General features: G+C 45.6%; 2 protein-coding genes across 4 annotated transcripts in view; both read right to left on the reverse strand.

Moving 5' to 3' along the window:
• The window catches only part of pkn1b (protein kinase N1b), a 44,804-nt gene extending 41,389 nt beyond the window's left edge, over positions 1–3,415 (reverse strand). The window contains exons 1-2 of one of the 2 annotated variants that reach the window (XM_080904484.1): positions 3,143–3,415; positions 2,862–2,993 (exon numbers count right to left, since the gene is read on the reverse strand). In XM_080904484.1, coding sequence (XP_080760610.1) covers positions 2,862–2,888 — 27 coding nt within the window. In that variant the 5' untranslated portion in view covers positions 2,889–2,993; positions 3,143–3,415. Of the gene's footprint in view, positions 1–2,861; positions 2,994–3,078 lie in introns of both variants that reach the window. The other variant, XM_080904485.1, reaches the window with a different exon arrangement.
• An 8,321-nt stretch (positions 3,416–11,736) lies between these two features.
• prr36b (proline rich 36b) overlaps positions 11,737–17,333 on the reverse strand; it is a 34,081-nt gene continuing 28,484 nt past the window's right edge. For both annotated transcript variants that reach the window (XM_080905774.1, XM_080905775.1), the window contains one exon: positions 11,737–16,251. In XM_080905774.1, the coding sequence (XP_080761900.1) occupies positions 12,881–16,251 (3,371 nt within the window). In that variant the 3' untranslated portion in view covers positions 11,737–12,880. The remainder of the gene's footprint in view (positions 16,252–17,333) is intronic.

Raw genomic sequence — 17,333 nt, forward strand, 5'->3', positions numbered from 1 at the left:
CCAAAGACGCCTCGTCCCAGTGGCCCCCAGGATTACAGGCCCGTGGCACTGACCTCCCACATCATGAAGACCCTGGAAAGGCTCATCCTGGACCAGCTGCGACCCATAGTAAGACCACATCTGGATTCCCTTCAGTTCGCTTATCAGCCTCGTCTCGGAACAGAGGACGCCATCATCTACCTGCTCAATCGTGTCTACACCCATCTGGACCAGCCGGCGAGCACTGTGAGGGTCATGTTTTTTGACTTTTCCAGTGCTTTCAACACCATCAGGCCGACCCTCCTGGGTGATAAGTTAGCAGCGATGCAGGTGGATGCTTCTCTGGTGTCCTGGATTGTTGATTACCTGACAGGAAGACCACAATATGTACGTCTCCCACAGTGTGTGTCTGACAAGGTGATTAGCAACACAGGGGCACCACAGGGGACTGTCCTCTCCCCCTTCCTCTTCACCCTCTACACCACAGACTTCAGCCACTGCACAGAGACATGCCATCTTCAGAAGTTTTCTGATGACTCTGCGGTGGTTGGATGCATCAGCAGGGATGATGAGACAGAGTACCGGGCTGTGGTCGACTCCTTTGTCACGTGGTGTGAGCAGAATCATCTGCAGCTCAACGTGGCAAAGACCAAGGAACTGATCGTGGACTTCAGGAAGACCAGGAAACACTTGACCCCTGTTTCAATCCAGGGGGTCAGTGTTGACATTGTGGAGGACTATAAATACCTTGGAGTACACATTGACAATAAACTGGACTGGGCTAAAAACACCACAGCACTTTACAGGAAGGACCAGAGTCGTCTCTATTTTTTGAGGCGACTGAGGTCCTTCAACATCTGCCAGAAAATGCTGAGGATTTTCTATGAGTCTGTTGTGGCCAGTGCGATCCTCTATGCTGTTGCATGCTGGGGGAGCAGGCTGAGGGTCGCAGATGCCAACAGACTTAATAAACTGATCCGTAAGGCCAGCAATGTTGTGGGGATGGAGCTGGACTCCCTCAAGGTGGTGTCGGAGAGGCGGATGCTGTCCAAGATAAAGACAATGTTGGATAACACCTCCCACCCACTCCATGACATGCTGGTCAGTCACAGGAGCTCGTTCAGTGAGAGACCGAGATTACCGAAAAGCACCACTGAACGACACAGGAAATCATTCCTGCCTGTGGCCATCTCCCTGTACAACGCATCCACTTAACACACTGTTTGCTGCTACAACTACACATGTTTCTTTTCCAAATATTTATTTATAAGTGACTTATGTATGTATGTATGTATATATATGTATATATTGTACTATTCTTAGTTAGCGTATTGTCTGTCTTGTCTTAATGTTGGTTTAAAATGGAGCACTGTAACAAAAAATAATTTCCCCCAGGGATCAATAAAGTATTCTGATTCTGATTCTGATTCTAATCGCAATTTTCATTTTATGCTGGTGGCAGTTTGAGTAAGGTACTTCTTCTGAAAGCACACATGACTGAAGGCAAACTGAAACGTCTTTGACCCATATTGTCTGCTTCTGTTGATCCAGAGATAGGCAGTGTGCTTTCCAGTAAACATCAAAGGAACCTTGTCCTTGAAAAAAGCCATTAAATGTCAAGGAATACTTGAGCTCTCGCTCACAACAAATGATTCAGCAGTGCTGTATAATTACTGCGATCTGACTAAGTGGATTTCTGAGAGAAACACTTGCTGGTGCCTTATAATAAAACCCAAAAAACATAACAAAAACAAAACATATTTGCACTTGCAGCTGAAGGCCACAGGAAAGACGGGTGTCAAATCAAACACGCGCAGGTTAATGCTTGTGTACAGAAACAGGAAATGTGAGTGCTTTGTGGTTCTAATTGCACGCTGTCACACATCAATCACAAGCCTTTCTTATAGCCATTTCAGCTGTCCACATCAAGTAAAAGTATTTCATACTCACAAAGAAATCTGCACATGCTCTCTGCAGTAGTTTAACTTTGTGACTGGGGTTCTTAACCGCAGAGTGCTGCTGCTTAACCTGCTCCTGGAAAGAGCTGAGCTGAAGCGTCCTTTAATTTTTAACATCCTTCTCCACGGTGTCCTGTGCTGAACTGATACTAGGGTAGCTGTGAGCCAACCACTCCGAGCTAGACCTGCGGCTCTGACACGACAGCACCCTCCATGACCCACCCCTGACTCCACCCGAGGGCAACTGCTGTGTCCCACAGAGGGAAGTCCTGCCGCTTAATTTGGCAAATCAGAAGTGTAGTAAAACTGGAGTGGAAGTAGAAAGAGCAGCACTTCCCCCCCTGAAAATAATATGACTAAATGCAAATAAGCTGTTTGCAGATGTGGATTGTTTACTAGACTTGGTGCTGATTTTCTAATAGTCCAAATAGAAGGTCTTTAAAAGGCCATGCCAGGCAGCATAGCTTTAAACAAGGATCAAAAGTAAAACGATTCAGTGGATGAACAGCAACTATTTCCATCTTTGACTCTGGTTCAGCTTTTCCACTCACACGACTCCTGGATGCTATCAGCATCTGAGCTGAGATAAAGTCTTTTAATTAACTCTGGCACATCTCTCACTAAATGTAATTAAGCTGTCTCGAACTGTGTATAATGCAAACTGTAGCCTCTAGCATTTTGGGCAATGAGTGGGCATTACCTGGTACACTTTTTTTTTTTGGGAAATGTGCCTTTTATAAATCTCAACTCTGTGGATGTACCCCAGCAAATTCATCATCAGGCATCAAAAACATTAAGGTAATGTTTGCTATCACAGACGCCACACATACAGCGAGCTTGTAGTGATGGGAGTCAGCTAAAAACACATATGTGCATGCACACAGCAGCTTTCACACAGCAAGCAGGGAAAAGTTGGAAACTCACTTGTAGCTCACTGAGATTGGCCATCATGCCAGCGACAAATGAGATGACTTCTGCTACCGTTTGTCTTACTTTACAGCCCTCGGATCATTGCAGCACCAGTGGATAAATGCAAAGAGTCCAACGTTGGAAGTCCTGTAAAAATAATAATAAGTTTAAAAAAATAATCCGTGTAAAGGCGCAGTCTGATGTGGGGAAGGTGGGTGAATAAAATGCTAACATGGTAACGTCTGGAAAAACGATAGAGAAGCAGGTGGACAGTGGAGAGAGGGGCAGACCATCACCTCCTGGTAGCAGGACGTTAACTCTCGGACTCCGGGCTGCATCACGCAGACAGTGCGGGCTGTCCTGGAGTAGTGTGAGGGAGAGCGCTGCTGCGGGGATCCTTCTCATCGTCAGGGGAGGAAAGCCCTGTGAGGAAACCCAACACCCGCCAGGATTCACTGAAACCTCTGCTGCCTGGAGCAAACAGAGGCCATCTTCTCCCCGAAGCGATGCGCTCCGGCTCGGCTCTGCGGGAAGCTGGGAGCCGGTTACTGTTGCTGCTGGGTAGGGAACACAAGCGCTGAAGGAATACAGAGAATATAAAAATGGGACTTCCTGCTCTGACCTTCAAAATAAAATACGCATCGGCGATAACACGCAAGGTGCACGGAATGCAAAAGAAATTTGGTTCTTACAAAACTTTAGGTTAAAATAACCGTGTGGAGACTTTCTATAGCTGCCACACTCACAGTGACATTTGTATAGAAACTGGAGCATACGCACAGAATCGTTTCCAAACCATTAAAACAAGCGTTTATTTATTTTTAACCAACTTACCACAGAACAGGAAGTCAGTAGTCTGAGTACACAGGGAGAATGAATAGTACACATAACAGACCAGTCACACAGGACAGACAGTACTGCATTAAACACTAATGCTGTGCTTTACTGCTATTTGTGGTACAGATCTGACACCAAGTAAATAAATAGTTAACGCAATAAAATACACCGTTCAGCTTATTGTGTATTTTGAAAACCTGGTATGTTTGTCTCTAAAACACTTAACCTTTCTGCTCCGGGCTATAAATAAAATAGAGGTGACAGTCAACACAAAAAGGCTCAGACATTTTTCACAGTGCGTGTTTAAGTTTTTTATTTTATTTTATTTCCAAAAATAAATGTGTTCAACATAATCCAGTGGGCCACATACCGAAGTTAGAGGATAGAGACAAAGTATCGATCCTACTACGCTAGTATCAATCCGATGCCATTACCAGCGCTGATACCAATACTATCAATATTTGGATCGATTCTCCCACTTCTATTAAACACAGCGGCATAAACACACTAAAGAGGAGATATCACTGTTTGAGCTCTTGTGGGAGCATACGGCATTTATTTCGAATTGTATGTCCCAGTAGTTAATAAATAATCCCCCCATCAAACGCTTTAATTTGGCAGCGAAGTCGTGTGGGATTTTATTTTGAAACCAGCACAGCCTGGATCTGCTGTTATTGCGGACTTCTTTGGTCAGCTTGACGCAGCTGGAAAGAGGCGCAGACCGTTGCGGCAGCCGAGCGCCCTCCTGCTTTCATGTGAGACCTGTTGATCACATTTGAACGCATCACCGTGCTAACCTGGTTGTAGGAACACTAAACTTCATACAGTCAGTGTGTGACTGTATGAAGTGTGGATCTGTTGAATTTGTGCACTGCAGCTTACTGTGTAGGCCTGAGTTAAAATAAACTGATGATGTCACTTCTTCTTATAAAATCAGTGTAATGGCCCTTTAAGCTGCTATAAAGGAACTATCAGTTCATTTATGTTTATTTATGTATTACCAGTGTATTGCATTCCTTCTCTTCTACAGGATCAAACAGCTCCTGGTGCCATTGCCAAATCATGCCAGAGGGGAAGACTGGGCTGCTTACCCTGAACACTACAGCTGTAGATGAATGATGAATTGCGAATTTGATGTCACTGCAGCAACAATATGACCACTGTGCAGCCAAATCTCCTCAGTCAAGACAGAAGGAAGAAAAACTTTGAACCTCTTTCTTATTCATGCATTACATTATTATGAATGAACCACAATGCACACTTTGTGAGTGAACATTTTTAATCAGGTACCCAAAGAGTACAGTTTTGTATATATGCCGCTTTTTATTTAGGACCAAATAACCAGGCCAGCGTGGTTTTTTATTATTTATCCTGTTCTGTGTGTTTTTCTGCCATGTCAAGCTATGCTGTCAGCTCTCAGAGAATAATGTGACCTCTGACCCTGCATGCTAAAGGATGTTCAACTAGAAAAATTGTAGAGGGTGAAGGCAACAGTGATCCTTGTGGTAATCGTAACACGTGGATCATTATGTCCATATTGTCCTCTATATCTCACTATATTGTCACATACCTGACACAGACGTTGTTAAGGTTAGTTGATGTGTGAGCCGCCACAGCTTATGTTACACACTGTAGCTCATGTTGTGAGGTAGACTTGCTGGATTCAAACCTCGACCTGTTGTTCCAAAGATGCCACTACACCATCCAGCTATGTGTGACATGGTTACTTATTGTGTCATTTTGTGTAATTTCAGAAACCGCTTATGTCATATTAATGGCAGGCATCCTAGAAAAGCAATCACTCCCATCGGGATGCGAAATGGGTCCAGACTATACCAGCAAAACAAAACTCCTATTAAAAAGATAGCAAATATAGTTATTTCTGTTTAGAAGTTAATGAGGTCGTACTGTATGTATTTATTGACATGTTAATCTGCAAACTTACTGAACTTTAGATATGTAGTGAAAAAAAGTGTGATTTTGCATCTGAAATGTAGCTGAGTAGAGGCAACATTTAAAATACAATGGAAACAACTTTAAAGAACTACAAACTATAAAAGGGTTTGATGACACAGCGAGTTCACTCACCTTGGTCTAACAAACCCAACAGACGGCTGAGGGAGACATACAGGGTGAGTGCAGACTGTGTACACCCACACTGTCTTTGTGGATGGATTATGGCTGAGCTCAGAGTGCAGGAGTAGAACTGGATTTTATTTGTGATACAGATTTCTGTATGAACAGACAACTGGTGATATTTGGACCTGGGATTTTTATGGAAAACAATATTTTCCACTAAGCAGTGCAATCATATGTGTAATATGTGCCATCTACAGTGTACACACAGTCTTCAGGTACTGGGTTGGACTCCCTTTTGTTTTCAGAAACACTTCAATACTTCACAGCACAGATTTGTCTGTTGCACTTCCGTGATGTTCCACCTCATCCCAAAGATGCTCCATTGGATTGAGATTTGGTGGCCGTGGAGACTTGTTGTGTTCAAGAAACCAGTTTATGGCGATTTTAGCTTCGTGACACTGTGGTCATAAGAGATGGGCATGGTCAAAAACAATACTAAGTTAGGCTGCAGTGTTTAAACAATGCTTAAATGAAGAAAGCAGCTGGTGAGTGTACATTGAGTTAACCCCTCATTGGCTACCGTACACATGTAACCCCGAGCAAAGGTCCTCTTCTCTTCTGTATGAAAATAATCCGACTCAGTGTTTTTGAGTAGCTGCTTCTCATTTACATCTTTTTTAAAATTGTTTGTTTTTCAAATGACGTGAATTTTAAAACAAGACTATAACCAATTGATTTAAAGCAGTTTTATTTACTATTGAAAGCATAAAAGTTTTGACATTTTATACTTTAAAATGATCTGGAACACTGGCACAACAAAGAAAGCTTCTCCAGTACTAAAGAAGAGGATGACGATCACTCGCACACTGAATATCAAAATACTGAGAATGTAAACAGCAATTTTGTATAGATTCATATGAAATTCAATAGCAAAGGTACACAAAAATATCTGTGTAAAGTGGCTTGAGGCGGAGTAGACTGTACTTTGACAATAAAGGTGCACATATAAGTCTAATCACACATGCACTAGTTACGCTTGCTTGTATGTTGGTCTTTTCAGAAAAAACAAACTCTTAATGATATGATAGAAAGCAGCATACGACAGCAGAGGCCACATAACACATGCATAGTCCAGCTGTAGTACAAATATTTTTGGAAAACTATATTCTGTATGCACTTTGAAATATAATCTGCTTTTTACAATATTCATTTAGGATACTTCAGAATCATATAAACGGGCACTTTGCTTACAGTAGCAGTAGATAAAGGAAAAGCCTATTAGCTATAACACAAATTAAATGATGTCACTGCAAGAGATTCACAGGCTGTGTAAGTGGAAGAATGGGTCAGTGTGCCACACGTGCTGTCAACAGGTGGCAGTGTTTCTTCACTTCGATCATCCCAGACAGACATCACCTACCTTGTGCAGACACAAAGAGAAACACAGGTGCTTTTTTTCTCTTCACTCAACACATTTAAATATCAGACAGGCTGCTATGTTCTCATTACCTGACTGATACAAGTAAACACCTCTTTTAAAAAATATGATAACAAAGGGAAATATATAGAAACTCTTCACAGACTATATTAATATACTTAATAAAAGAAATATAGAGGTTGGTACTTGGCCTGCCCTCCACCCTCCAATCCCCACAGCCTCAGAGTGGGTGCATTGTCTCATCTCCGCATCTCCTCTTCTTCTCCCCCCACCATGATGTCATCTGTAACCTCGGAGACTCCCTGAACACTGGGTGACCCAGGAAATGAGGTTATAACTTCGGAATGTGTGAGGGGGGACAACTCTTCCCCCCGCCAACCAGCCCTGCACCCTTGTACGCCTTCCCTCACCCCTCACAGCAGAACAAGGAGCGCCCTTCTTCTCCTTAACGCCTCCCTCTTCCTCCGTGACTGACAGCTCTATTAAGTCCATGAAAACCTGCTTGTCGAGTATAGTCACAGTAACACTGAGCAGAGACTGGTGTTTGTAGGGGGACACAATACACCGATTTAGGTATTTCACTATGGGGATTTGGGGAGATGTAAAAGCCCAGAAAAAATATTCATCTATCAACAGTACTGGCTTTGTAACACAACACTACTTACCTGTATAAATACTTTGGCAAAGACCATAACAGCGAATAAACAACGGTAGAAAACCAGTGCAATTTGTCATAGCTCAGTCTCTCGTTTGAGAGAGCGACCAGTGTTTGGTCTAGATACAAAAGAGACAACAACGTGGAGCGCTGCACCCACACGACACAAGAGACAACAGGGCTGCTAAAGTAGATCCAGCGCATTTCAGAGTAAGACAGCTGAGGACAGATGTTAAGTGGTTCTGGTAAGGAGAACATGCTCTAATGTGAGGCGACAGTATGACAGTATGCATGTCTGGGTTACAGTAATCAATTATATGGGGTCATCTACAGCGAATATGTTCTACTACAAGTAATGACATCTGTTGAAGACCAGGTTGGTATGGTCTTATGGTTAAATCAAGTATCCGGCTTAACCGTAAAATTCTCGTATGGCTTCATTAACGATGGCACATTAAATTAAGCAGATCAGATCTGTGAGAGGAGTTCAGTCGTATGATGCACGCTGCTCATGAATAACAGCGTGAGATTTTGGCACAGCATTAGACGAGTAGATCAATATCACCCTTTTGGCTCTGGTGTGTGGCTGTATGTAGAAAATGCTTCCTGCAGCTCTCCTATTTGTGTTCCAAGCCCCTCCCATCGGTGAACCTCATCACATGAACTCAGAGCCTCCAGAAATCCACACCAAATCCTGGTGTCAGCAGTTCATCACACAGGAGGGGACCGTTTAACCCCATCAAATAAAGGTCAGTTGTCGTCTTTGTGCTTTGCTTCCATACAGATTTATTTGTGAGCTTATTTGGATACATTTCCCTCCATCTTTGCCAGTAGATTTCAATTTCTTAGAATAACTGTGGCTCGACTGAGCTGAACAGCAGTGAGAGTCGTATCAATCTTCTCACCTAACCCTGTGCCAAAAATTAAAAACAGATATTCATAAATATGTGAAACTGTTCCTCGCACCGATTTATTGATGTGCTTCTCCGCCTCCCTTGTTCAGTGATGGGTCTCCACCTCGACCACAGTCCAGTCACTGATTGGGGAGCTGCCCTGGCTGTCTGGGGAGTAGCTGCTGACAGATGTGACTGTAGCGGTAGGAGGGCTGAACTGGGGAAACAAACTGGGCCACATGCTGCTCTCCAGGGGGCTTAGGGTGCCCCCGGTCCCCACAGGGAGGAGGAGGAGCGGAGGGCAGTCTGTATCACCAGACAGCACCATGGTCTGGTTGATGAGCTGCTGGACCATGTCCACCTTCTTATTCCATTCCAGTTCTTGTGGGGGCACCGGGCGCAGGTGCTGCTGCCGGTGGGGGGACCGCCCCCTCCTTCTCACCTCCCCTCTGGCTTCGTCCTCCTCGTCGCTGGTTTCCATGGCTTCGTAGATGGTGCAGAGCCCCGAGGAAGGGGAGAGCATCACTCCGGTCGGGCTCCTCCTGAGCTGCTGTTGCTGCTGGATCTGTTTCTGCTGCATGCGGTACTGCTGCTCCAGCTCCAGCTGCCACTGCAGGACCTGCCTGCGGTGGCGGTGCTCCTGCTGTTGCTGCTGCAGCTGCAGCTGGAGGAGCTCCCTGCGCTGCTTCTCCAGCTGCTTCTGTTGCTCCAGCCTCAGACGCTCTTCCTCCAGCCACTGCCTCTTCTGCCTCTCCTGCACCTGGCGCTGCTGCATCTCCCTCAGCTTTTCTTGGTGTTGCTCCAGCCTCTTCAGCTGTTCTCCGCCAGCGTGACCATCAGCAGCAGCAACGGTCAAAGATGGAGGGGGAGCAATTTTGGCAAAATGGGCAGCAAGAGTCGGATCAATGGGCCTCCTGTTGCCCGGGACCATTGCCAAGTAGTGACCATTCGCTATGGGAGCTGCAGCAGTGTGGTTCTGGTTCTGGTTGTCTTCCTGTGAGTGTTTTTGCCATCTGTGAGCTTCATCCACTTCATATCTCTTCCAATCTCCTGTGGGACAGTCAAGATCACTTGGTGCATCCGTTATAGATGCATGCATCAAACAGAACGGGTGGTACAACAAGGGGCCAGGAAGGAGGAGAGATCTGACACAAATGCAAAAAGGTGTAACAAAAAAAAAAGGAACAAAAAACAAGGGAAGGGGCTTCCAAAATAAAAGCGATAGAGGATGCTGAATACCGCAGCTACAAACCGGTACAATGAAACACATCACACAACACTCAGTGCAACATGTTTCCTCTAATGTCACACCTTTGTTTCATATAGGACCACTCGGTTGAGTAGTCTGCACCAAAATCCCAGTCTCACATTTGAGGTGTCATTCTCAGGAACATGATGTCTGTCATGCAGGACAGTGGTCATATATGTGATTCACAGTAGAGTACAGACAACGGGCACATGGGATAGAACTGATAAAAAATATAATCACAGGAAGTTGATCATATCAAGATAATGTGTGGTTTTAATCATGTGGAAAAGTAACTTCAGTGTACGGTAGAAGAAACGGTATAATCACTGAAGTATAATCACCAAGTCAGGGAAGCACAAACCTGAATCAAGTCGTTCATGGTCTCATGAATGTAAATTTAGTGTTTAGGAAATGACAAAAGCTGGTATTTTAGAGACATCTAAGCTACAGCTGTGTCAGTGTGTGTGCTGTGGGGTATGTTCCGGTCAGGGTTTCAAGGAAGAGCACGAGGCCAGACCAGAGAGGAGATGGTACTATTTATATCTGCATATGTAGCGAACGAGGATGCAGATTCACCTCATGCCCTTCTGCGCATCTGATTGGCTAAACTCAAACAGGACCTGCATTTTAAGCAGCACGAGTCATCCAACTGTTTTATACCTGCAAGCTTCTTTGCAGCCCACCTCCATTCCACCTCCCCAGTTTATATCACGGCTGACTTAATGTCATGTTCATCATAAGTGGTTTTTCTGGAGGTGGGGGGCTTCTTGGCATGTATGTAAATAAAGAGCAGAGACGCCCCCCCCCCCCCCCCCCCCCCGTTGTGCATTACTGCAGGAGGGAGAATAATCAGAAATGATGCTAAATGTGTTCTGTACAGTTTTTGAGCACTGGTAGCCCGATGAATTCATGCCTGGGCCCCTTTATCTTTGTGAAACAATGGGTACAATCTGCTACTACAGCTGTGACAACTGATGGTGGCAATGTGACAAGAAGTGTAGCAATGTGCTTGTGCAAAGACGAGGAGGAAGAGGAACTTTAAGCGATCTTCTTAAATGCTTGTTTGTAGTGTAGGAGTCCCATTAAGCTGACCTTCTTCTGATTGGCTGCTGCTTTTCGGTGGGGCTTCTGTGCCAAGTCAGAGCTGTAAGCCTGACGTGAACATATTAAGGTCATATTAAGGAAAAGTATATTTTGAGGTTATTATACAGCTCTAGGAGTAGAAAACTATCTGAAACAGAGTATTTAGAATGCTTCTACTGACCATACTTAATACTGTGGCCATGTTTAATGTGAACATCCACCAGTGTGTGACAGTGTGTATGTGACGGAAAATCATAATAGATCCATTTAAATGTTTTTGAGGTGTGACAAATGCGTCTCTCACAGAACAGCTTTGTTTGTTTACAAGAACTTTAAGTGAGAGAGAGTGTCAGAGAGAGAGTGCGCTGAACATTGTGTTGGCGGATCTGAAAAGTTGACAAAGGTGTAAGCGTGCTGAAGATCTTGGATCGCCTTTTTACTTTGACCAAAATTCCATCTAGACACAACACCATTGAACAATGGCCACATCACTTCCTGTTTAACAGCAGTTCCCATGGCGAAGAATAAGAGACGCCACTTGGGAAATACTGTTACACACACACACACACACACACACACACACACACACACAAACACAAGGAGACGAGTTCAGACATGCTCGGATCCATAGGGAAAAAAGGAAACAGGAACAAAAATGCCTTGCAATGATGTTTTAATGGAATTTTGAAAGATAACCTAATGTGAACCATTCATTTCTGAACATCATGTCTAGTGTAGAATTGTTGCAAATTTCCAGGTAGTACAGAGTCTTTGTTAATTAAACATGCAATATACTGTTGAAATAGTAAACCAAACGCCCACTATGAAAAGGTTTCAGAGAGTGTAAAGCTGTGATGTGGAGCTTATGTAGCGTCTCATCACGAATAAAAAGGCTAGCCGTTAGTTTCTTCTTGGAACACAAATGATCTGCTAACTGAGGCTCGAAGCTTGAAGCCACTTAACCAAACGCCTGAAACACATACCGTACGTGACTGCACGTTATATACCTTAACAACCTATGCAAAGAGCAGTAGAACCTCTTGAAGCACACATTAAAAGCGTCACCAACTGCAATCTATTGACCGCCCCCCCCGCACACACACCTACTTCAACTAATCCGTAACGGCAAAATGAAACCTGCTGTGTTAATATCTAGCCTTTATTTTGATAGCTAAAAGTCTTGAAAGCAGAAGACAAACAAATAAAAGAAAAAAGCGACTATCGCTATGGTGCTGTTGAACATGGAGTGTGTGTACACAGGGAAGGGGAGGACCAGGTTTTAACAGAAACCAAAACAAAACAAAAAAACCCAAAAAAATAAGCAAATACAAAACAACAACAAAAATCATTGACATTTGATTGGTAAAAACAGTAGGATAAATACACAATGAGTCCATATTATTCCGTCTGTGTGTTGTCTTTTTTTTTTCCTTTTCCTTTTTTCGGTTTAAAAGCTCAGTCACATTGGACCAATCAGTCAATACCCCATCAGGGGCTACAGAATAAGCAGGGTTACTTAAAAAGAACATCCTACTAGAAAAATGGAGTTAAGCCATACACTCATAACCGTGACCATAACAGTATGAAAGAGGGAGGCTTCATTTAAAAATTGCTACAGTCATTTTTTTTCCTTCTCCTTTGTTCATTTTTTTTAAAATCTTTTTTCCTACAATCTTGCTCTCCTTTTTTTTTTCTTCTTCTAACCATCTAACCCAATTGGAGAGAAAACAAAAGAAGAAAACAGGTAAAAGGGGGAGGGTTGCAGGGAAAAGGTGCATTCCGGGGGGTAACAGGAGGGACTTATACGTTACCTGCCAGAAAACTATCAGTCTTATCAGATATGGTAGAGTAGTAGGATGCCTGGTTGTCGCCGGTGCCTCCAGATTCCTCGGCCTCGACTGGATCGATGTCCTTCAGCTGGTCTGCTGCAATCTTCCCTCCCAGCATGTAGTGGTGGTCATCTAGACTGGGATGGTTGTCCTCCGGGTGACCCAAAGGCATCAGATCCACAGATCTGCCCAGCAGGTCCTCTGCAAGGGCAGAGGTGGCAGCTGGTGGCAGCGTCAGCTCCTTGATGAGGGAGGGGTCTTTGGCCTCCTCTGGCAGCTGCTCCTCGTTTTCCAAGGAGAAGATTCCAGGGCTCTTCCCGCAGCTCTCAGCCATGGAGTGGGCGTTGGAGTTGGATGTAGTGCAGTCGAAGCCGTAAGACGCTACAGAATTGGCTGACTGAGGGGTGGCCCCGCCCCCATCCTCCTCACCCTCCCCAGCTGGTGTGTCCCCAGCCTCTTCGTCCTCCTCGAGAGCGGGCAGGCTACACGTCTGAGGAGGACTCTCAAACCCGGCACTTTCATCTACCATCATGGGTGCTTCAGGGTCATTTATTTGCATCTCCCCTTCTGTATCGCTGGCCTCGTCTCCCGAGGTGGAAGGGGAAGAAGGGGCGGATGCAGGAGCAGTTGGGGGTCCGGTGCCCAGGACCTCGTCGGCGGGGAGCGTCTCGGCTTCCTCCTCTTCTCCGTCGCCTTTTTCTAAGTGAATACCGAGATCCTGCTCCATGTCAGGCTGAACCGAAGCAGGCACTGGGGTCTGCTGCTTGTCAGAGCGGGACTCGACTCCAGAGCTGCTGTCATAGTCACGGAGTTCCTCTGGTGTGCTTGTCTCGCTGCTGCTCTGGGCTGCCAGAGCCGTGCCGCTTAGAGTGCTGGACTGGGACATGCCTACAGGTGGGGCAGCAAGTAGGGTGGGAGCCTCTGCAAGAACTGAGCCCTTCGTCTCCTCATATGATGACTGATGAAGGTTGGTTTCTTGCTCCATCTCAGGAGCAAAGGATGGGGCGCTGACGTCCAAACATGCCTGGGCAGGAGACTGGGTGGGCGCTTCAGACTCAGCAGCACCGTGGTCGGACACAGGGCTGGGGGAGGAGACGGAGAGCAGTGAGGCTGGCTGAGCCCAGGTATCACAGAAGGGGTTGGTCTGGCCCCAGGAGGATGCAGGGATGGAGGGCGGAGGACCCGATTGATTGAGGTTATCTAAATGTGCCTCCTCATTAAAGTCATCCTCATTCTCACAGCTCTCCATCACTCCTTCACTGCGCATTTCCACGTCTTCATCCTCTTCCTCATCTTGCCCTTGCTCCTGGAAAACTTTATGGTGTTCGTCTACCCTCTCAGAGCTCAAATCCATATCGTCCACCCGCTCATCCTCATCATCCTCGTCCTCTTCTTCATTGGCTAGGGTTTCCACATTGGGAGAACCCATGAGGTTACCATCTCCCTCAGAACCACGGAGGCTAGTGTCAACCAGGGCATCTGAACTCTGGGTGCCCTCTAGAATTGCGGTATGCTGGGTGCTACTAAGGTCTGAGACCCCCTGCTGTCGGCTGCTGGTGCAGCTGCTCACATCCTCGGAGTCCATCCCAGACAGCAAGTCGTCACCGTGCCACCCTGTTGAACCTCCAAAGGCAGAGGAGCGCACTTGGAAGTCGTCAGAGGGCTGAGACGTGCTCATGTCAGTGATCAAAGACGAAGGCTGATAGCCCAGTCTCCTTTGTTCTTCATCATCATCATCCTCTTCCTCATCATCATCCTCGTTGATTTCCTCATCAGCCTTTTCCACGGCCTCCTCCTTTTCATGAGGAGAGATCAGGCCTCTGGGGCTGAAATCATCCAGAGGGGAGGCACCCAATAAGTGAGGTTGCACTGTGTTATTAAAGGCCTCGGGAGCTGCGGGGGTATGCATAAACAAGTTTTCCTTCTCTTCTTCTTCCTGCTCTTCGTCCTCTTCCTCCTCTTGTGTCTCCTGAGCCTCAAACTGCTGGCACTGTTCCTCTTCTCTCTGGAAGTTCATCATACTGCTTGGGCTTTGGTTTATGTTCCAGGGATCAGAGTGGACATGGGTGCCCAGGAGAGAGTAGGCATTCTGTTGGTCTCTGACAGGAGAAGCAGGGCCTTGTGGGGAACAAGGAGGAGACATGACTGTAGTACCCAGGGAGTCGTTGGCAGGCTCCTCAAATTTGAAAGGATCTATCTGTGCAGGGAGCTGAACACCACACACTGCTTCATGGACCGGTTCTGCCTCCTCCTCTGCTGGTGGGTCAGACAGGAGATCTACAGATGCCTCGGGGGATGGTTCTTCTTCTTGATGTGAAATTAGTTCTTGTACAGGTTCTGGTGTTGGTTCTCTTACGGGCTCTGGTGAAGGTTCCCTGACAGGCTCTGGACTAAGTTCTCTTACAGGTTCTGGTGTAGGTTCCCTTGCAGGTTCTGGTGTGGGTTCCCTTGCAGGTTCTGGTGTAGGTTCCCTTGCAGGTTCTGGTGTGGGTTCCCTAACAGGTTCTGGTGTGGGTTCCCTTGCAGGTTCTGGTGTGGGTTCCCTAACAGGTTCTGGTGTGGGTTCTCTTGCAGGTTCTGGTGTAGGTTCCCTGACAGGCTCTGGTGTGGGTTCTCTTACAGATACTGGAGTGGGTTCCCTAACAGGCTCTGGTGTGGGTTCTCTTGCAGGTTCTAGTGTAGGTTCCCTGACAGGCTCTGGTGTGGGTTCTCTTACAGATACTGGAGTGGATTCCCTGACAGGCTCTGGTGTGGGTTCTCTTGCAGGTTCTGGTGTAGGTTCCCTGGCGGGTTCTGGTATGGATTCCCGTGCGGGTTCTAGTTTTGGTTCACAAACTGATTCAGCCACTGGTGCACAGACTAGTTCTGGTTCTGGTGTGAGCTCTGCTGATTTTTCTTCAGGAGTTGTAATGGATGGCTCCACAGCTAGTTCTGCAGGAGGCTCTGGTTGTTCTGGCACAGCAATAACAGCTGCTGTGGCAGCAATCGCTGCCGCAGCAGCTACAGCTGCGGCAACTTCCTTTTCAGGTTCAGCGGCTGTGGCAGCTTTAGGGGCGCGTTTAACAGGAGTTGGTGTGCTGCTTCCCACAGTTTTCTTGGGGCTGGAGGTCTTGGTTTTGGAGCCAGGAGTCTTAGCTGGTGTAGGCTTGCTCTCTTGTGTTTTGGGGCGGTTAGGTGTTTTGGTGTCTGCTGGCTTGTTAGTAGCAGGCTTTTTGGCAGTGACCTCTGATTTTGAAGCGGACTTGGAAGTCTCGGATTTTGCCGACTTCGTTGTAGAAGAAGGGCGAGTAAGGGGGGAGTCTGCAGGCTTTTTGGCTGCTGGCGTGGAGGGTTTGGTGACATCTAGAAAAAACGCACAAAAGCACACAAGGGGTGGTTTAACAATGTGATATTGTAGAAAATTAAAACACATCATTGATGATTAAACCCACAGTGTAATGTTTAACACATTTGCATAATGTACAGTCAAGACCCAGAAGAAAAAACCTTAGAAGGGTTGTGTCAGGAAGAATATCCCCTATAAAAATCTGCTAAATCAAACAGGTGGATCCATCTGCTATGGCAACCCCTTGTAAACAGGAAGCAGACAAACAACGTTTTATTGATCCCTTCAAAGTCACCACTGAGTTTTCTGTAGTTAACACTGTAATCAGGCCAAATATATGGAATATAAAATTGAAATTAATTAATTTATTCATTTATTGTGAGATCTCAGACCCATAAAACACATATCAGTCTTACACATAATTATAACATACTAGAGCGGGCAGACATAAACACATTTTATGTTTTAATGTTTTATTTTTATATCCATCTGAGGAAATGATGTGATCACTTTACTTTGGACAACACTTCACTCCTGTTTTTAAAGTTCAGCCACTGCTCACCAGCCTGTTTTGTCACAGGAGGGCAGACTGTACAGGTTGCTGTGACGAGTATCAGTGTCTCTGATCCTGTTTCAAAGCCAGAATTCAATGTCTTGTTTTGCTCTAGAGTTCTGCTGGAGGGCCACTCTAACCAGACTGGTGCTGCTTGGAGTCTGTCCACAGGATGAGGAATATTTTGCAGTGGCCGCTCCATTCCTGATAATTACAGTCTGTACGGTACAATTTACTTATTTATTTAAGACTAAGAAGTGTGACGCCTTTCATGTGCATGCATATGTGTGTAGTTAAAATGTACTCCTACAGTACTTCTCTATCTCCACTCCATGATATGTTAACAGATGATCTCCTACCACTCTTACACCGATGACATCCAGCTGTACCTTCGATTTAAAACCTGGTGATCAGACTTGTGGATGCCTAAAGTGGCAGTGACAATGTCATGCATTTGACCCAAAACATGAATGAAGTCTTAATATTCAGCTCTGCTACTGCTCCAAAACCTCTTTGTCTTTGGTTTAAAAGGCACAGCTGCCAGTG

The sequence above is a fragment of the Rhamphochromis sp. 'chilingali' genome (genome assembly GCF_963969265.1).
Source record: "Rhamphochromis sp. 'chilingali' genome assembly, chromosome: 15".
Taxonomy (NCBI): domain Eukaryota; kingdom Metazoa; phylum Chordata; class Actinopteri; order Cichliformes; family Cichlidae; genus Rhamphochromis; species Rhamphochromis sp. 'chilingali'.